Below are 13,913 nucleotides of genomic sequence, written 5' to 3' on the forward strand. Positions count from 1 at the left end.
CTAGTCAGTTTGGCTGAAATAAAATACCTATGTAATTATGGAAATATTCTTATTTGCTTCCTTGACAATTTGATAAGACAAGTGACACCACTCAAATGTCTGTCCGTTAAGTATGGCGCTAAAGCCAGCAGCCGTTTAGTTTAGCTCAGAGATGGAAAAAATACTATCATATATTACTCAAGTACAAATACAATCACTAATGTAAAATTGTAAAGTTAATAGTTGGGCACTTGGACTCTTGAGTAAAAATTGGTGAGGAAAGGGAAAAGGGAGAAAACGAATATAATGATGAAGCACAGACCCATAAAATCAAAGTACATATTTGGTGGGGCTGGGGGTCACCAGAGGTCCCACGATACAATATTATCATGATACTTAAGTCATGATACCCTATTTCTGTCATTTTAAATGTTTTGCAACATACTGAGTATTGCAATAACATCTATTGCAACTTATAACCACTTATTATTTTTTTAACAGCAACTTAAATCCTAAAAGAAAACTTTGTCAACATCTGTTTTATCTAATACGATCATCTCACTTAATTTACTAATTTTTATTGCAGTAAGATGCATCCAATGAACTGAAGGAACAATTATTTTATTATCATAATGGGCTACCAAAAGTTTAATTTGTGTTCGCATATGATTTCAAAAAAAAAAAAAAAAAAAAAGATTGATACTTGGCTTCCCTGTATGGATAAAATATTGCCGCACAAAATATCGCGATACTATGCCATATCAAATTTGTCCCCCACCCCTTATATTTAGGCTATAAAGTGCATTTTTAACAGGTCAACAGTAGAGCCTAAACATTACACCACAGACTTTAGAGCCAAACCAACAATATAGGCCTATTCCTTTCCCATTGACAGCACTCTGCAGCCTGTGCATACAGCTGATTATCAGTTAACAGTAAGAGAGAACAAAAGTCAGACATTTCAACAACAATGAGACAATATGATGACAATAGTAAAAAGCCAAGAACACCGCAGCGGGTTTCACAAACATCATTAAGCCATAGTATAGCCCAAATTAAATAACCTGCCACTGCTTATAGAAACACCAGCAGAATAAAACATCACCCGGGCAGGAACAACAGACAGATACAAACAAACTCCACAGCGGCTGCATTCGCATTCACACACACACACACACACACACACACACACACACACACACAGGCCTACAGCAAAAAGAGAGCTGCAAAGTTTTTTGCACACAGTGTAGTTTGCACACGCGGACGCACGCGCACACGGCGCTTCGTTGCTTGGCAATATTGACCTCTGGAGAGTTACAACATTCACAGCGAGTTTGTTGTTGTACTCGCCTGTTTGAACGGCTTTGCGTGAGTCTTGTGCACCGTCAAGTCCTCCACAATGTGCTCCAGGTTCACCTTCTGTATTCATTCATTCTCATAGCACAGTAGCTATAACCAGTCCACTCAGCCTCTCTGTCCCACGAGCTCCTCAAAGTTTTTACACAGTTTGAGCTAAGTGGGCTAAGGCTCACAGAGAACCTGAAACTGCTGCTGGAGGATCCATTAGCACTTAGCCTGTTAGCTTGGAGGCACCTGTCCTACAGACAACAACTTGGGTGTGTTTGATTTCAGTCACTTAGCGTGCTGGCGGGGTGGAGCATTAAAGCAGTGATTAATTAAAGGAATAGTTCACTACAAAACAAAAACAATTGTATAGTACTCATCTCCTGGTCCCAGAAAAAGTCCTCTAATGAAAGGCATTTAGAAGAGTGGAGCACCCAAAAAATGAAAGCACATGGGCTCATTTATACTCAGTTTATGTACGAAAATAGATATGTCCGATTCAAACATTTTAAACATCACCGCCCTCATACTTCCATGCATGCTTTTTGATGGCATTGACATCCACAAGAGGGCACTATTAGGCAGAGTCAAATGTTTCTGACAACAATCAGGCGATGGTGGAGGAGGTTGTAAATGTACCTTTAAGCCCAGGTCAGATCATAGATTCGCAACGAGATGAGGTAACTACTTGCAATGTGCCATTCCACAACCTGCCAGTTCACACCTATGAAACTAATCAGATGAGACGGTGCATCATCTCTATGCAACAGCTGTCTGTACCTCAGCTGTCTGTACCTCTGTATGTAGGGGGCAGCATAAGCACAGCAAGCAGCAGCAGCAACCCACGACCCACCGTTCAACATTTTGACTTGACCAGCAGACTTCACTACAAGCGGATTGGCTGTAGAAACAGGTGATGTGCTTTACGTGTTAAAACCAGCTGCTGGCAATTGGACCAGCTGAGTCCAGCTCAGGCCGGCCAGTTCTGAAACGTTCTGCAACGTTTTGAAGCGCTTTCGTCTCATTGCAAATATTTGGTCTGAACTGGGCTTTAAAGGAGACGGCATTGTAGACTGTGTGGCCTGAGAGGACATTAAACATCTATTGCATTTGGAAGAATTCTTTTCACTATGTTGCAGATTTGTTCTTCTGTTCCTTGATTAATCATAATTAATGGTCTTATCTCGATTGAATTATACTACACTGCCCCCACGATTTCTGGTAGTACTGCCCCATTTCTTCCATAACCGTAAGCTTTAAGGCAAAGTGCACAAATATGGACAAAATGAATACAGAGTACGGAGACAAGGCTCCGTCCGTCTCCATTTATGTATCTAACATTGAGCATGAATGAGCCATAAGAGTGCAAACAGATTTCACTGGAGGTCAAACAAAAGACAGCAAAAAATCTTATAATATGTTTTAAAAAACCTTGAAAATTCCTGTGCATCATTATCATAGTCCCTTTTTTTCTTTTCGTAGGCTCATGGAAATCCAGCTACGGTTGTATTTCCACTACTGTATTGCTAATCAAAGCATTTCCTGTGAAGGAAGTTGTGCATACAGGATGATAATCCAGAGATGATCAGTAGTTTAGCAAAAATTGTTGCATTTGACAAAATACTTCTGGTACCATAAAGAGCCTAAGGAGGTAAGTCCAATATAAAATCTATTTTGTTTTTGGGTGAACTAGTCCTTTTGACAATGTGCCCAAATGAATTACATGTTAAGTCAATGTAAAGACGTAGTTAGACGCAAAGTCCCACTGGGCAGCTCAATGGATGCGATGGACGTGCCACAAATTACGCAGGTAGCGCAATGTTGCATCATACGCTCTTTCGTGAGGGTTAAAAAATCTGAACGTCAGAGACCAATTCGCGCTGCGAAAGTCAATCAGCACTGAGATCCTCGGGGACGTATGACGTTGAGAACATAGTGGTGGAAGTTCATGTGTATGACTCGAGTTATTTGCGTGTATGATGCAAGTCAACACAAATTATTGTAGCATTCAAACTTGTGCAAGTAACAATGCAAAAATTCACATCAGGTTTGGTGTGAACACAACATTAAGGTAGATGCTACTTCTTTTTTAATCCATGCCGAGGTACAGTAATGATAACCTTGACCCATAATGACCTGATACTTCATTGTTGTAGGCGATTGTTCACAAACTGCTACGCCAAGCCCAGTTACTACTGCATCCCCCACACCCTCTGACAGTCACGTTAACATTCAACATGTATCTGTCACAGAGTGTCAGCAGAGTGCAGAGTGTCACCTCTCTGGAGCTGCACTCCTGAGCTCTGTCCTCACACCAACAGCTCCAGACAGACACCAGCCGCTTCTTCTCTGCTGCAGCTGCTGATTTATATCCTTTATTTTGTTCCATCCTCACACAGTTTATCAGGACTTTTTACGTGACTTTTGTTTTTCAAGTACAATATTTGAGATGAAGAATACTTAAAGTGGCTTTTTTGCTTTAACAATATCATTATGAAGTTAATGTTGATTGCACAAAGTAATGACTATAGCATAATGGCACCATCTGCGTTTAAACTGATTCCCATCAGCTTCGCTTTCATTATACAATTCTGTCTGCTGTTGGGTAGGCTACAATCTCCTGGGAAAATGAAGGCTCAATTTACAACACAAAGGAAGTGCGTCAGCCAATGCACAACCAAAACAGGAAGAGGATAACACGTTTATTTCCCCTAGTAGCTATTGGTACCTATCCCAAGTTACTAAAGAGTGTCAATGTAAAGCCCAGTGCAGACCAAAGATTTACGATGAGACAAAACCGTTTTAGAACCGCTTATATTATTGTGGCGTATTTATTATTATGAATACAGTCCATCTGATGCTCATTTTGTTCATGGTTTTCACCATGTCATCACTACTACAAATGCAGCTGTAGCCAGTATCTCACTATCACTATCCTCATTCATATTTTAAGAAGCTACACATAATATTCAGCCACAAAATAATCCTAAAGAAGTAGTAAATCAGAACGGAAGTACAGAGAGTTGTTGCATAGGGATGATACACCGTCTCATCTAGTTGCACTGGTGTGAACCGGAAACTCATCTGAACTGGGCTGAAGTTCTCAGTTGCTATCTCTAGTAGCGGAAATTGTAGACAGTGGAACAATAGGTTTGTGTGTGTGGATGCTTTTTCCTTCATTTTAATAAGCTTAGCTAACAAGCTGCCGCCCTCAGCTTCATATTGAACAGACAGATATGAGCATGGAATCAATCTTATCATCTAACTTTTGGCAAGAGAACAAATGAGTGTATTATAAATCTCCAACTATTGCTTTACATTTTGGTGGGAATGATGAACCGATGAACTAGTTAATACATTTTGACACCAATCCAATGTCTCATGAAGATCCTACTTGAAGTTGAAATAATAAGTGAATAAGAATCAAAGCTTGGAGACATAACTTTATCAGCGGTGGATTTCAATATTTTCCACAACAACATATTATTTATTATGTTGTGCAACAAAATAATCAACTATTTGGTCTCCAGACCTGTCCTGTAATGATATGACCAAATCACTTCTGGGTCCACAAGACTAATAGTCATCAAGATACCGAACACACTATATGTGAATGTCCTTGACGCTTTACTGAAATCTTTACATCCTTTTACTACAATGCGTCACATCACAATTGAGCGAGTGCATTTCATCATGTACAGTATATCACATTGTTCATTTCAGTCAGGTGATTTAAACTGTTAAATACTAAAGTCTTTGACAGAAAGTTGAGCACAAAAGTCTCAACAGCCAAGAGGGCTACAGTGTTCCAACAACAGTCAAAGCTCCTCAGCTCCTGCATTTCAATTTGGTGCGGTACCTGGGCGGTGCGCTGTCAGCAGGATCTGTGTTCCAGTTGGGTGACTGAGCCTTCCTGGTATCGAAACATGATGACAGTGAAGGCAAGTCTCACACCAGCCAATGGAGTCATCAATAATAAGACAAGGTGAGCAGGAAGGGAGGCGGGGGTGGGGTGGGGGGGGTGGGGGTTATCTGGGTACAGCACATGCACTCCCCGGTGGGCCGCAGGGGCAGACAGGGCCGCAGAGAGGCAAGATATGGCGTGACGCTCCTGGAATCTGTGATTTGACATCTGCACCGTGTGAGAGTCTGTCAGAGGGCAGGAGAAGGTTTTTGAGGGCACCGCCGCTTCCTCTTTAGTCCGAGTCTCTGGGTTTTATCAAAGAGATCTGACTTGCGGGGCAAAGAGAGTGGCTGAGCAGCATGGTGCTCACTGGAGGTGGTCGGCTTTGAATGGACGCTGCTAAGACGTTAGTCCTCCCGCAAAGTCAGTCCTCCTCTTCTACATAGGTGGAGGGGAACCAGCCCATCTGAGAACCAAGAAAGGAGGATATAATTCAGGCAGCAGCACATGTATTTGACAGGATATGTTTTATGCATCAGTATCTTAAATAAACCCTCAAAAAGACTTCTTAAATTTTTTTTACTCCCTTAAAGCTCTGAGTGGGCAGAACGGACATCAGAACATTATGCCACAATACCATATTCAAGACAGAACCACCCAGTCAGTCAGATAGTGTACAGTGTATTAATACTGTAGGGATATGTAAGACAGATGTATAAAGACATTGTACATTAGCTACCACTGTATAGGATAAGAGCACAGATGGCACAAAAACACCTACCCTGCCGTCAACCTCTCCCCTCCACCATCCATTGGACATCTTGGTATAGATCTTGATAATGTCTCCCTGCAGCAGGGAGAGCTCCCGTGTGTCTCTCGAGCAGAAGTCATAGCGTGCCACTGCAATACCCACCACCCTGGGAGAAAACACTGAGACAGAGAGATCTTGCCTTAGTATTGAGAGAAATCTCGTATTTAAGTTCTTAGAGCAGCTATTGGACCACAAATGGACAAGAGCTATATTATGTCTGACGCCGCTCTCTCCCCTCTTTGGTCCACCAATAACAAACGCACTCACTAAATCAGAGAGTCATGCTCCATACAACAATTTAATCAGAATCCAATCTAAAAGTATGGCTTCTAGATGCTCCTCTGGGTAGTTCAACCTAACTATTTTTTTTTTTAACTTTAATTCTCCCTTACTTTGAAGTGCACATTCTTATCTGTAGCACACTGCCATTCAGTGTTTGGAGAACTTCTCACCTGTGTCAGGCTCTTGAAGCTACTTTCTCCAATCCATTCTGAAATCCTAGGCTTTTGAAAAGGTGCTCTCTTAACCTTTACTCTTGTCACCTTGGAAGAATTCTAATAGCCAGGATGCTTGGTGACTAACTTTTATACCTCAAACTGATCTTATTGTTAAATCCTCATAAAACTTTGATGAGAAAATGTTAAATCAAATAACTACTTTCACTGCAAGGACAATCACAACTCAGCTCAACAAATTCAGTCTTTACCTTTAGTAATAGTGGTATGTTGTGATTATATTCCATTTACAATGGTATGAAACAGATTTTCTGACAGGTATTATCCACAGTGAAATTACTATGACTGTCTTGCCATGATGATAAGGCAGCAAAGAGCCCTCATTCTTGTGCCTGAGTCATACTAAGTGTCACAGCACCACAGAGTCACAGAAGAGGGAGTAAACCATGTTTGTTGGTGAGCAAGGGGAAATACATAGCGCTGCCCAGCTCTGCGGTGCCGAACGCACAGTAGAGATGACAGGTCATGGGTTATCATGGTCATGTGTTGATCTCATTAAAAGTTAATGTTCAACGTGGAAACTTATCAGGTTATACAAGGTTATTCCTACATATGCAGCTGCCTGGGTTTGTTTACCTTATCTGTGGAAATACAGGTGACACACATACAGGTGAGGGATGAAAGGAATACATCTATTCCTTCAGGCACACATGAGAACATCATACCAACACAGAAGCCAGAAGCCCAAGCCCACACCTACATGCATGCATGCATGTCGCATATATAAGCAGCGTATACCATAATGCATGTAGCATATATATGCTTATGTACAAAAAAGACAGACACAAATAAAGAAATCTTAATAGACTATTATGCTGTATATATTAATGCCGTGATGGCAGGAGGGGAAAAAATTGAAATACATCCTGCTATTCTGACTTGGGAGCATTTACTCATTATTCCAAGATGGTTACCACAAGTAGTCACACCTAAAAATGAATATTATGTGAATTACCTTATTTTATTGTGTTTCTTATTTGTTGCAGCTCATTAACAAGTGAAAATATACAGACAAAAGTGTATTTTATTGTCGTCTGTTTATTCATTTGAAATTACTGTCTACCAAAAATCTATATTACTTATACTTTTTTATTTCATATATATGTCTGTTAAATTCTATCCCTATATTTTAACTTGCACTTACATCTTAAGTCTTATCTTCTCATTTTGCTTTTATTTGTGTGATTTCATTTTTATTAGGGCTGTCGAAATAACGCATTAATTTCGATTAATTAATCAAAGAATAAATAATGCATTAAAAAAAATTAATGTTGATTAATCACATTAATTGGTGCCCTTAGACACGGTGGGTCATCACATGGTGGAGGCAGACGAAATGACATTGTTTGGCCCCAAAAATGGAGCATTTACATTTAAGAAACACCCAGATGGAGCTGTTGATAGGAGCACCATCCTCTGCAGCTTCTGCAGTAAGGAATTTTCGTACCATTGGAGTACTAAAGGCCTGAAATATCACCTCAACGCAAAGCATTAAGCAGCGAACCCAGAGGTCTGAGCTAGCACAGCCTCTGATGCTAGCGCTAGTAGTTAGACTCATCAAGTCACACTCAACCAGGCGTTCAGACGCAAACTGAGTAAGTCTACATGTGACTGACGAACTCCCCTGCAAAATGGATTGCAATACACTGCAGACCAGTTTCAGTGGGAGAGGACAGGGGGACAATTGTGTCCAAAATCCAGCAGCTTTACTACACACACACATCTGCCAAAATTCAATTGAACTGGATTTTTAAAAAAAAACTTTCACAGCAAAAGTTGATGAATGTGATTAATTAAGATTAATTAATCACAGAGTCATTAATTCAATTTTTTTAATCACTTGACAGCCCTATTGTTTATACATATTTAATTAGTGAAGAGCCTCAGACCAAAGATTGTCAATGCTAACAACTGCGCTTGTAATTGTTGTGCATTAGATAAATAAATACCTTGAGCTTGAACTTGTATGTCTCCTTTTAATTAGCTGAACTGATAATGTTAGTAAAATGTAAATGCCAGAAATGATGGCTTTGCAGCTCTTTGCCACTGGTTTGTTGACAATTCTGCAGTTATTTTCACCTAGTGGGAGATATCAGAGCTGTCAGAAATGGAATTACAGGAGACTGACGTGAATGTTTTTTCCCCACATGACAACTCGGTGCGATCTGTGCAATATGACGTAAAAGCGGCATCATTACATTATTTAACAGAGACAGGGAAAACAAGACAGTTTTGTCTTTGGAAACCTGGAAATGTGGGCATACAGCAAGGGAGAGACAAAGAGAGTAAAAAAGCTGTACCTGTACCTGACCAGAAAGGCGAGGAGGAGGGAGGAACAAAGCTGCAGCCGCCGAGAGGAACTACAGAGAAACGGAGCGAGTGATGGGAAGGGGGGGTTCAGGCCGTAGAGGGAGCAAAGACAGAAGATAAGCAAAGTAAACACAAGTTTGACAGAAAGAGAGTATGAGAGAGGGTAAAGGAGAGAGAGAGAGTGAGGGAAAAGTTGGCAAAGTCACAGAACAAGCAGAAAGCAAGGACGGGTGGGAGAGAAGAGTGAGAGGAGGGCAAAACAGTGAAAGCATCAGAAAATCTGTCATTTCACCTGGCACATGATTTTTGTATAATACTGACCAATAGAAAGTGGGTATTGAGTTTTTAACATATTAACTTACTTATGAACGTGTCCAAAAGTATATGGACATGCCCACTTTGGTAAGGTGAGTCTTAATGCTACATCATGCAATGATATCTCGGACAACAGTGCTTCCAACTTTCTGGTGACAGTTTACAGTTTTCCCAAGTTCAGGTGTGGAAAAACTTACTGCACAGAGCCCTGACCTCAGGCCAATCCAACACCTTTTAGATGATTTGAAACACAGTGACGTATATACTCCCAACCTTGCATTCAAGAAAACACCTTTAAATGAGGCCAGTCCAGCAGTGGGGTTACAAACGCAGAGTGCTTTGGTAAAAAAAAAGACAGGGTCCACCAACAAAAAAAAGCTTAACTAGGCTCAACTTTTGTCGCAGTGAATCAGGATGTTACCCGGCAGGGCTCTGCGGTGGCCAATCAAATGTGAATAGTGTATTTCTGCTGTTTGCCTCGCCATTATTGCCACCGTGATAACTTCTCAGAGTTGTAAAATCCTGTCCCAGAGTACCATAAACATCTGTGCAGTGTTACAGCTTCTGATGAGCCTTCAAACTCATCGATCTGTTACGATCTGTTACTGTCCTGGATCATATTCTTTGAAATCATCCCACTGGTACCAGAGGCAACATGCCCCAACCAAGGCAGCCTCTTTGTGTTAATTGACACATGGCTGTTTTTCGGTCTTAACACCCACTTATCGCCTGACAGCAGCAACTGACCTCACTGATGCTTTTGTGGCTGAATGGTAGAAAATCCCTGCAGCCAGGTTTCAAAATCTTGTGCAGAGCCTTCCTGGATGAGTTGAGGATGCTGTAGCAGCGTAAAGACGCCCATGGTTTTTGAAGATCAGTTGTTCAGCTCTCTACATACCTTTGGCTATGTAGTGTAGCATCTATAATCTTCCCCAGGTCATACTGCATAACACAGCAATAACAACCTTTTGAGCTTCAGACAGGGCACGCCGAAGCAGCAGTATGGGGGTAGGTATACGTCTGGGCACAGCACGGCGCCCTGACAAGGCGATCCATGCCGCAGAGCCGACAACTTCTGCTCCGGTATGAAATCCCATCTGAGCCAGCAGACCCTCACACTGAGAAAACCACCTGCTGTCATCACAACAATATGGTTCCATGCCTTCTTCCGCTTCCCCACAGGGATAAGTAAATGCAGGGCCAATATGTGTCAACTGTTTGTCTGACCAGAGTGCACACAACCCACACTACCACACGACTATGCACAGACCTGCAGGAAATATATACAGTATAAACAAACACAGGCTGTATGTGTAGATACAGAATTAAACTTGTACTGCACATACAGCCATAAACAGCATGAGCATTTTATACTTGAAGCCGTTTCATTTTAGTATGATCAAACTAAATATCCTGTAATATTTTCACTATTTCTCTTATAAATTCTTATTTCATTTTGAGATTTTGCAAATTATTCACTCAGGTGCAATCCCTTGCCCCTTTCACTTAGCCCTACCCCTTCATTTTGCATGTTCACGTCTAGAGGTAGGGTGTCCCAATTCTTGTTGGGATAGAGGGGTAGGGCAAAGTGTAAGGGCTACATGGCCCTCAAAATGAATGTTTTTCAGAGGCACCTCCACCTGGAAATCATCAATCATGGCTGCACAAGCAACAAAAGAAACCCACAAATGCATTTAATTTGTTAATAAAGATTTAAAAATTACGATAACCATCGTATTATCTGTGTTGTTTCAGTTGATTATGATCCTTTTCTTTATAGTAGTATGCTGTTGTCTCAGGAGCTAACTAGCAAGCTAGCTAAAATTACATTGTTATTACTGATTTGTGCATAACAGTCGCACATTTTGACATATTTCCATGTCACTTTCCCCCCCTTTGATTGCATTTGACGCATTAAATTTAACTTAAGTTCAGCAGCAAAGTTGCTGCACTTGTTAAGGCTCCTCTAATATCATTGCAGACCATAGACCATGTAAACAATGGAGGTAGCTACCGTGACATCACCCACTGGTTTATGGACTGCCATTTTGAAGCCTTGAGTTCAGCAACGCATTGCTGTTTAAGCTTTGGATGAGCAAGGGGGTCTGACTCATAGATTGTGGTGACACCTCATGGACAGCCTGTCAGTCAAGCCAACACATTCTTACTCAGACCTTGTCACATATCAACACTTGGTCATGGACTTTCCACCTCCACATATGACGTGCAAGGTACCCTGGGTGGGTTGGTTGTCAAAATACTCTTTTGTTTTTCACATGTCATTTACATACATTTAAAAACAAAAGTCAATTTGCGGTGTTGTACCAAAGCACTATGTTGGTACAACACCGCAAATTGATTTTTGTTTTTCCTTCAACAACACATGCATGTAGTTGGCTTTAGGCAACAAAAGCACGTGGTTAGGTTTGGGAAAAAAAGAACAGGGTTTGGCTTTATAATCTTACGGGACGCAAACACCGCTATCCTGGGTGAAAGTCAGTGTTTCTTGGACCCATCCAACACTCCTCCTGCCCACCCTACTTGGAGTTTCGTCACCTTAACTTTTGTTCTTGTCCTGCCGCGTTTCCCGCTGACACCGCCATGCGACTGGCTGAGTATCATGCCGATGTCACTACCCAAGTGCTGCATTTCGACGGCTTTGGAGTGAGACCGAGTTGGTCAAGCACTTTAACTTTAAGCCTTAATGAAATGTAAACAGGTGAGTTATGAAAAAATTTGCCCCTTATACAGTTGTCATGAATGTTGAAATTAGCTAAAGAGACCAAAACTGCTCGTTACCAAACTGTAAATGTGTTTGTTTCTGCTGTAAAGTTGGGCATTTTAACATGGGGCTCTATGGGGACTGACTTGTTTTGGAGTCAGCCTCAAGTGGCCATTAGAGGAACTGCAGTTTGTGGCACTTCTGCGTTGACTTCCTTTTAAAACTCTGGAGGCTGCAGCTTGGTATAGACTGGCAGGGTATGTGGGAGCACAGATTGCTAATGCCTACAGGGCACTGTCTGTGCTTTTCTATTTCCATCAGCTAAATAGTGTGATGTTGTCATTATTGCCATAGTCTTGTCTGTTAACGTAAATGCCATTTATGACTACTGATGACCTTTCAGGGTCTTGAAGAGTTGTTCCATTTCACAGGGGAAGATTTCAACCACTGTCCCTTGTAACTCTGTTCCGAGGGGCAAAGTGGCACTCAAACACGGGTTATGAGTAAAAATGAGAAATGGGATTGGGCCTTATCATCATTAATTTAAGATATCAGAACTGCATATCCTGATAACACTGGTAGTTAACTAAGAAAATGATTTTAAATTATTTCCCATCCTTAACATTCATGCACATACACAGACGAAAAGCACACAGTCAGACTTAATTAAAGATGCTGGCTGGGGTTTCTCCAAACAAATTACTCCAGAGTTTTGATGGTTTTTCAATAGTTGTGCATCTTGTGATTGTTTGCTCAGCCTTGCATTCTGTTTTCTTTGCTATGAGGTGTCTGTTTTGAGATTCAAACCATTTTGTGTGAGTGTGTGTGTGTTTTTTGTTTTGGCATGACATCTGTCTTTCCATGGAGGCTGTTTACCAGACAGAGAACGCGGTGCCCACACTAAGTCTGTCTATGGGGGTGGACGACTTAAGGCAATAATAATCTATCCCAGAATGCACTGAGGCAACGGCGGGTCTGTCAAGGCTTCCTCACAGAAGGAAGAGCGGTGAATGGCAGCGATGCACAAACACACCTCTTGCAGAGCTGCTTTGAAGCGTGATGCGCTGGGAGACCGACGCTGCCAAAGGAGGCAGAGGGACAAGGATGTAGCAGAATTTTACATCCGAACAGACACAAAGGGCTAACTTTGACTTTGTTCCAGCGTTCGTTTTTCCTTGCCTCTGCTGCTGCTGTTGCGGCGGCTGTGGTTGTTTACACATACACCTCTCTTTAAGTTGAGACAGTTTACCTCCAGCTGCTTTCTGCTCTTTTACATCTGATCATATTTGCAAACTTTTCCCAGTTTTGTGGAAAACAGGCGCAGTCCCTCAGTTGGACCAGGGGTATCCCCCAGGTGTGTGTCAGCAGGCGGCTGTCACACAGTTTTCTCTGCTGCCAGCCCAAGTGAAATGTCATGTCCTGTCAGGAAAATTGTGAAGCCATCTCAGAGCTGAGCAGCGTGCGGAGTGTGACGTTTGAGGTAGCAGGCTCCTGGTGCTTGCCTGGGGCATTAGGCCCTAACTGGGACCTCTCCGCCGAGCCTGGTGAGCTGCCGAGGCTCCTTTCTATTTCTTTCACTCACTGTCTCTCTCACTACTTCCTTTGTCTTTTGCTCTTCCTCTATCTCTCCCACCCCACGCCTTCCCTTTGTAATCTGTGTCTCCTTTTTACCCCATTCACACTCACTATAAGGATATCTTATCTGGGTTAGAAACAATAATAATTCTAGGCACAAATGCATGTGGAATACATTGCAATCTGAAAAGGATTGCATCAGCTGGTGGTCTGGCTTGAACTGAATTTCTCTGAATGTAATGTTTACAATTTGATCACATTTTCAAAGGAATGGCTCAACATTTTAAGAAAAATTCTGATTTGCTTTTTTGCCAATACTGATTGATACCACTCTCATGTCTGTATGCTTAGTCTAAAGCTAGAGCCAGGACGTGCTGAAGGATGAAAGACATGGGTTAGACACACGCAGGACCATTTTTCTGGCCAGGAGTGGAAATT

General features: G+C 41.7%; 1 protein-coding gene across 3 annotated transcripts in view; it reads right to left on the reverse strand.

Annotated features, from left to right (window-relative positions):
- Positions 1-4,782: 4,782 nt before the first annotated feature.
- LOC126382551 (guanine nucleotide exchange factor VAV3-like) overlaps positions 4,783-13,913 on the reverse strand; it is a 68,455-nt gene continuing 59,324 nt past the window's right edge. For all 3 annotated transcript variants that reach the window (XR_007569070.1, XM_050032479.1, XM_050032478.1), the window contains 2 exons: positions 6,009-6,157; positions 4,783-5,693 (listed from right to left, as the gene is read on the reverse strand). Coding sequence is in view for 2 of the 3 variants with exons in the window: in XM_050032479.1 (XP_049888436.1) it covers positions 5,652-5,693; positions 6,009-6,157 (191 nt within the window). In the remaining variant the exon portion in view is untranslated. The remainder of the gene's footprint in view (positions 5,694-6,008; positions 6,158-13,913) is intronic.

This window comes from Epinephelus moara, chromosome 21 (assembly GCF_006386435.1).
Source record: "Epinephelus moara isolate mb chromosome 21, YSFRI_EMoa_1.0, whole genome shotgun sequence".
Lineage (NCBI taxonomy): Eukaryota > Metazoa > Chordata > Actinopteri > Perciformes > Serranidae > Epinephelus > Epinephelus moara.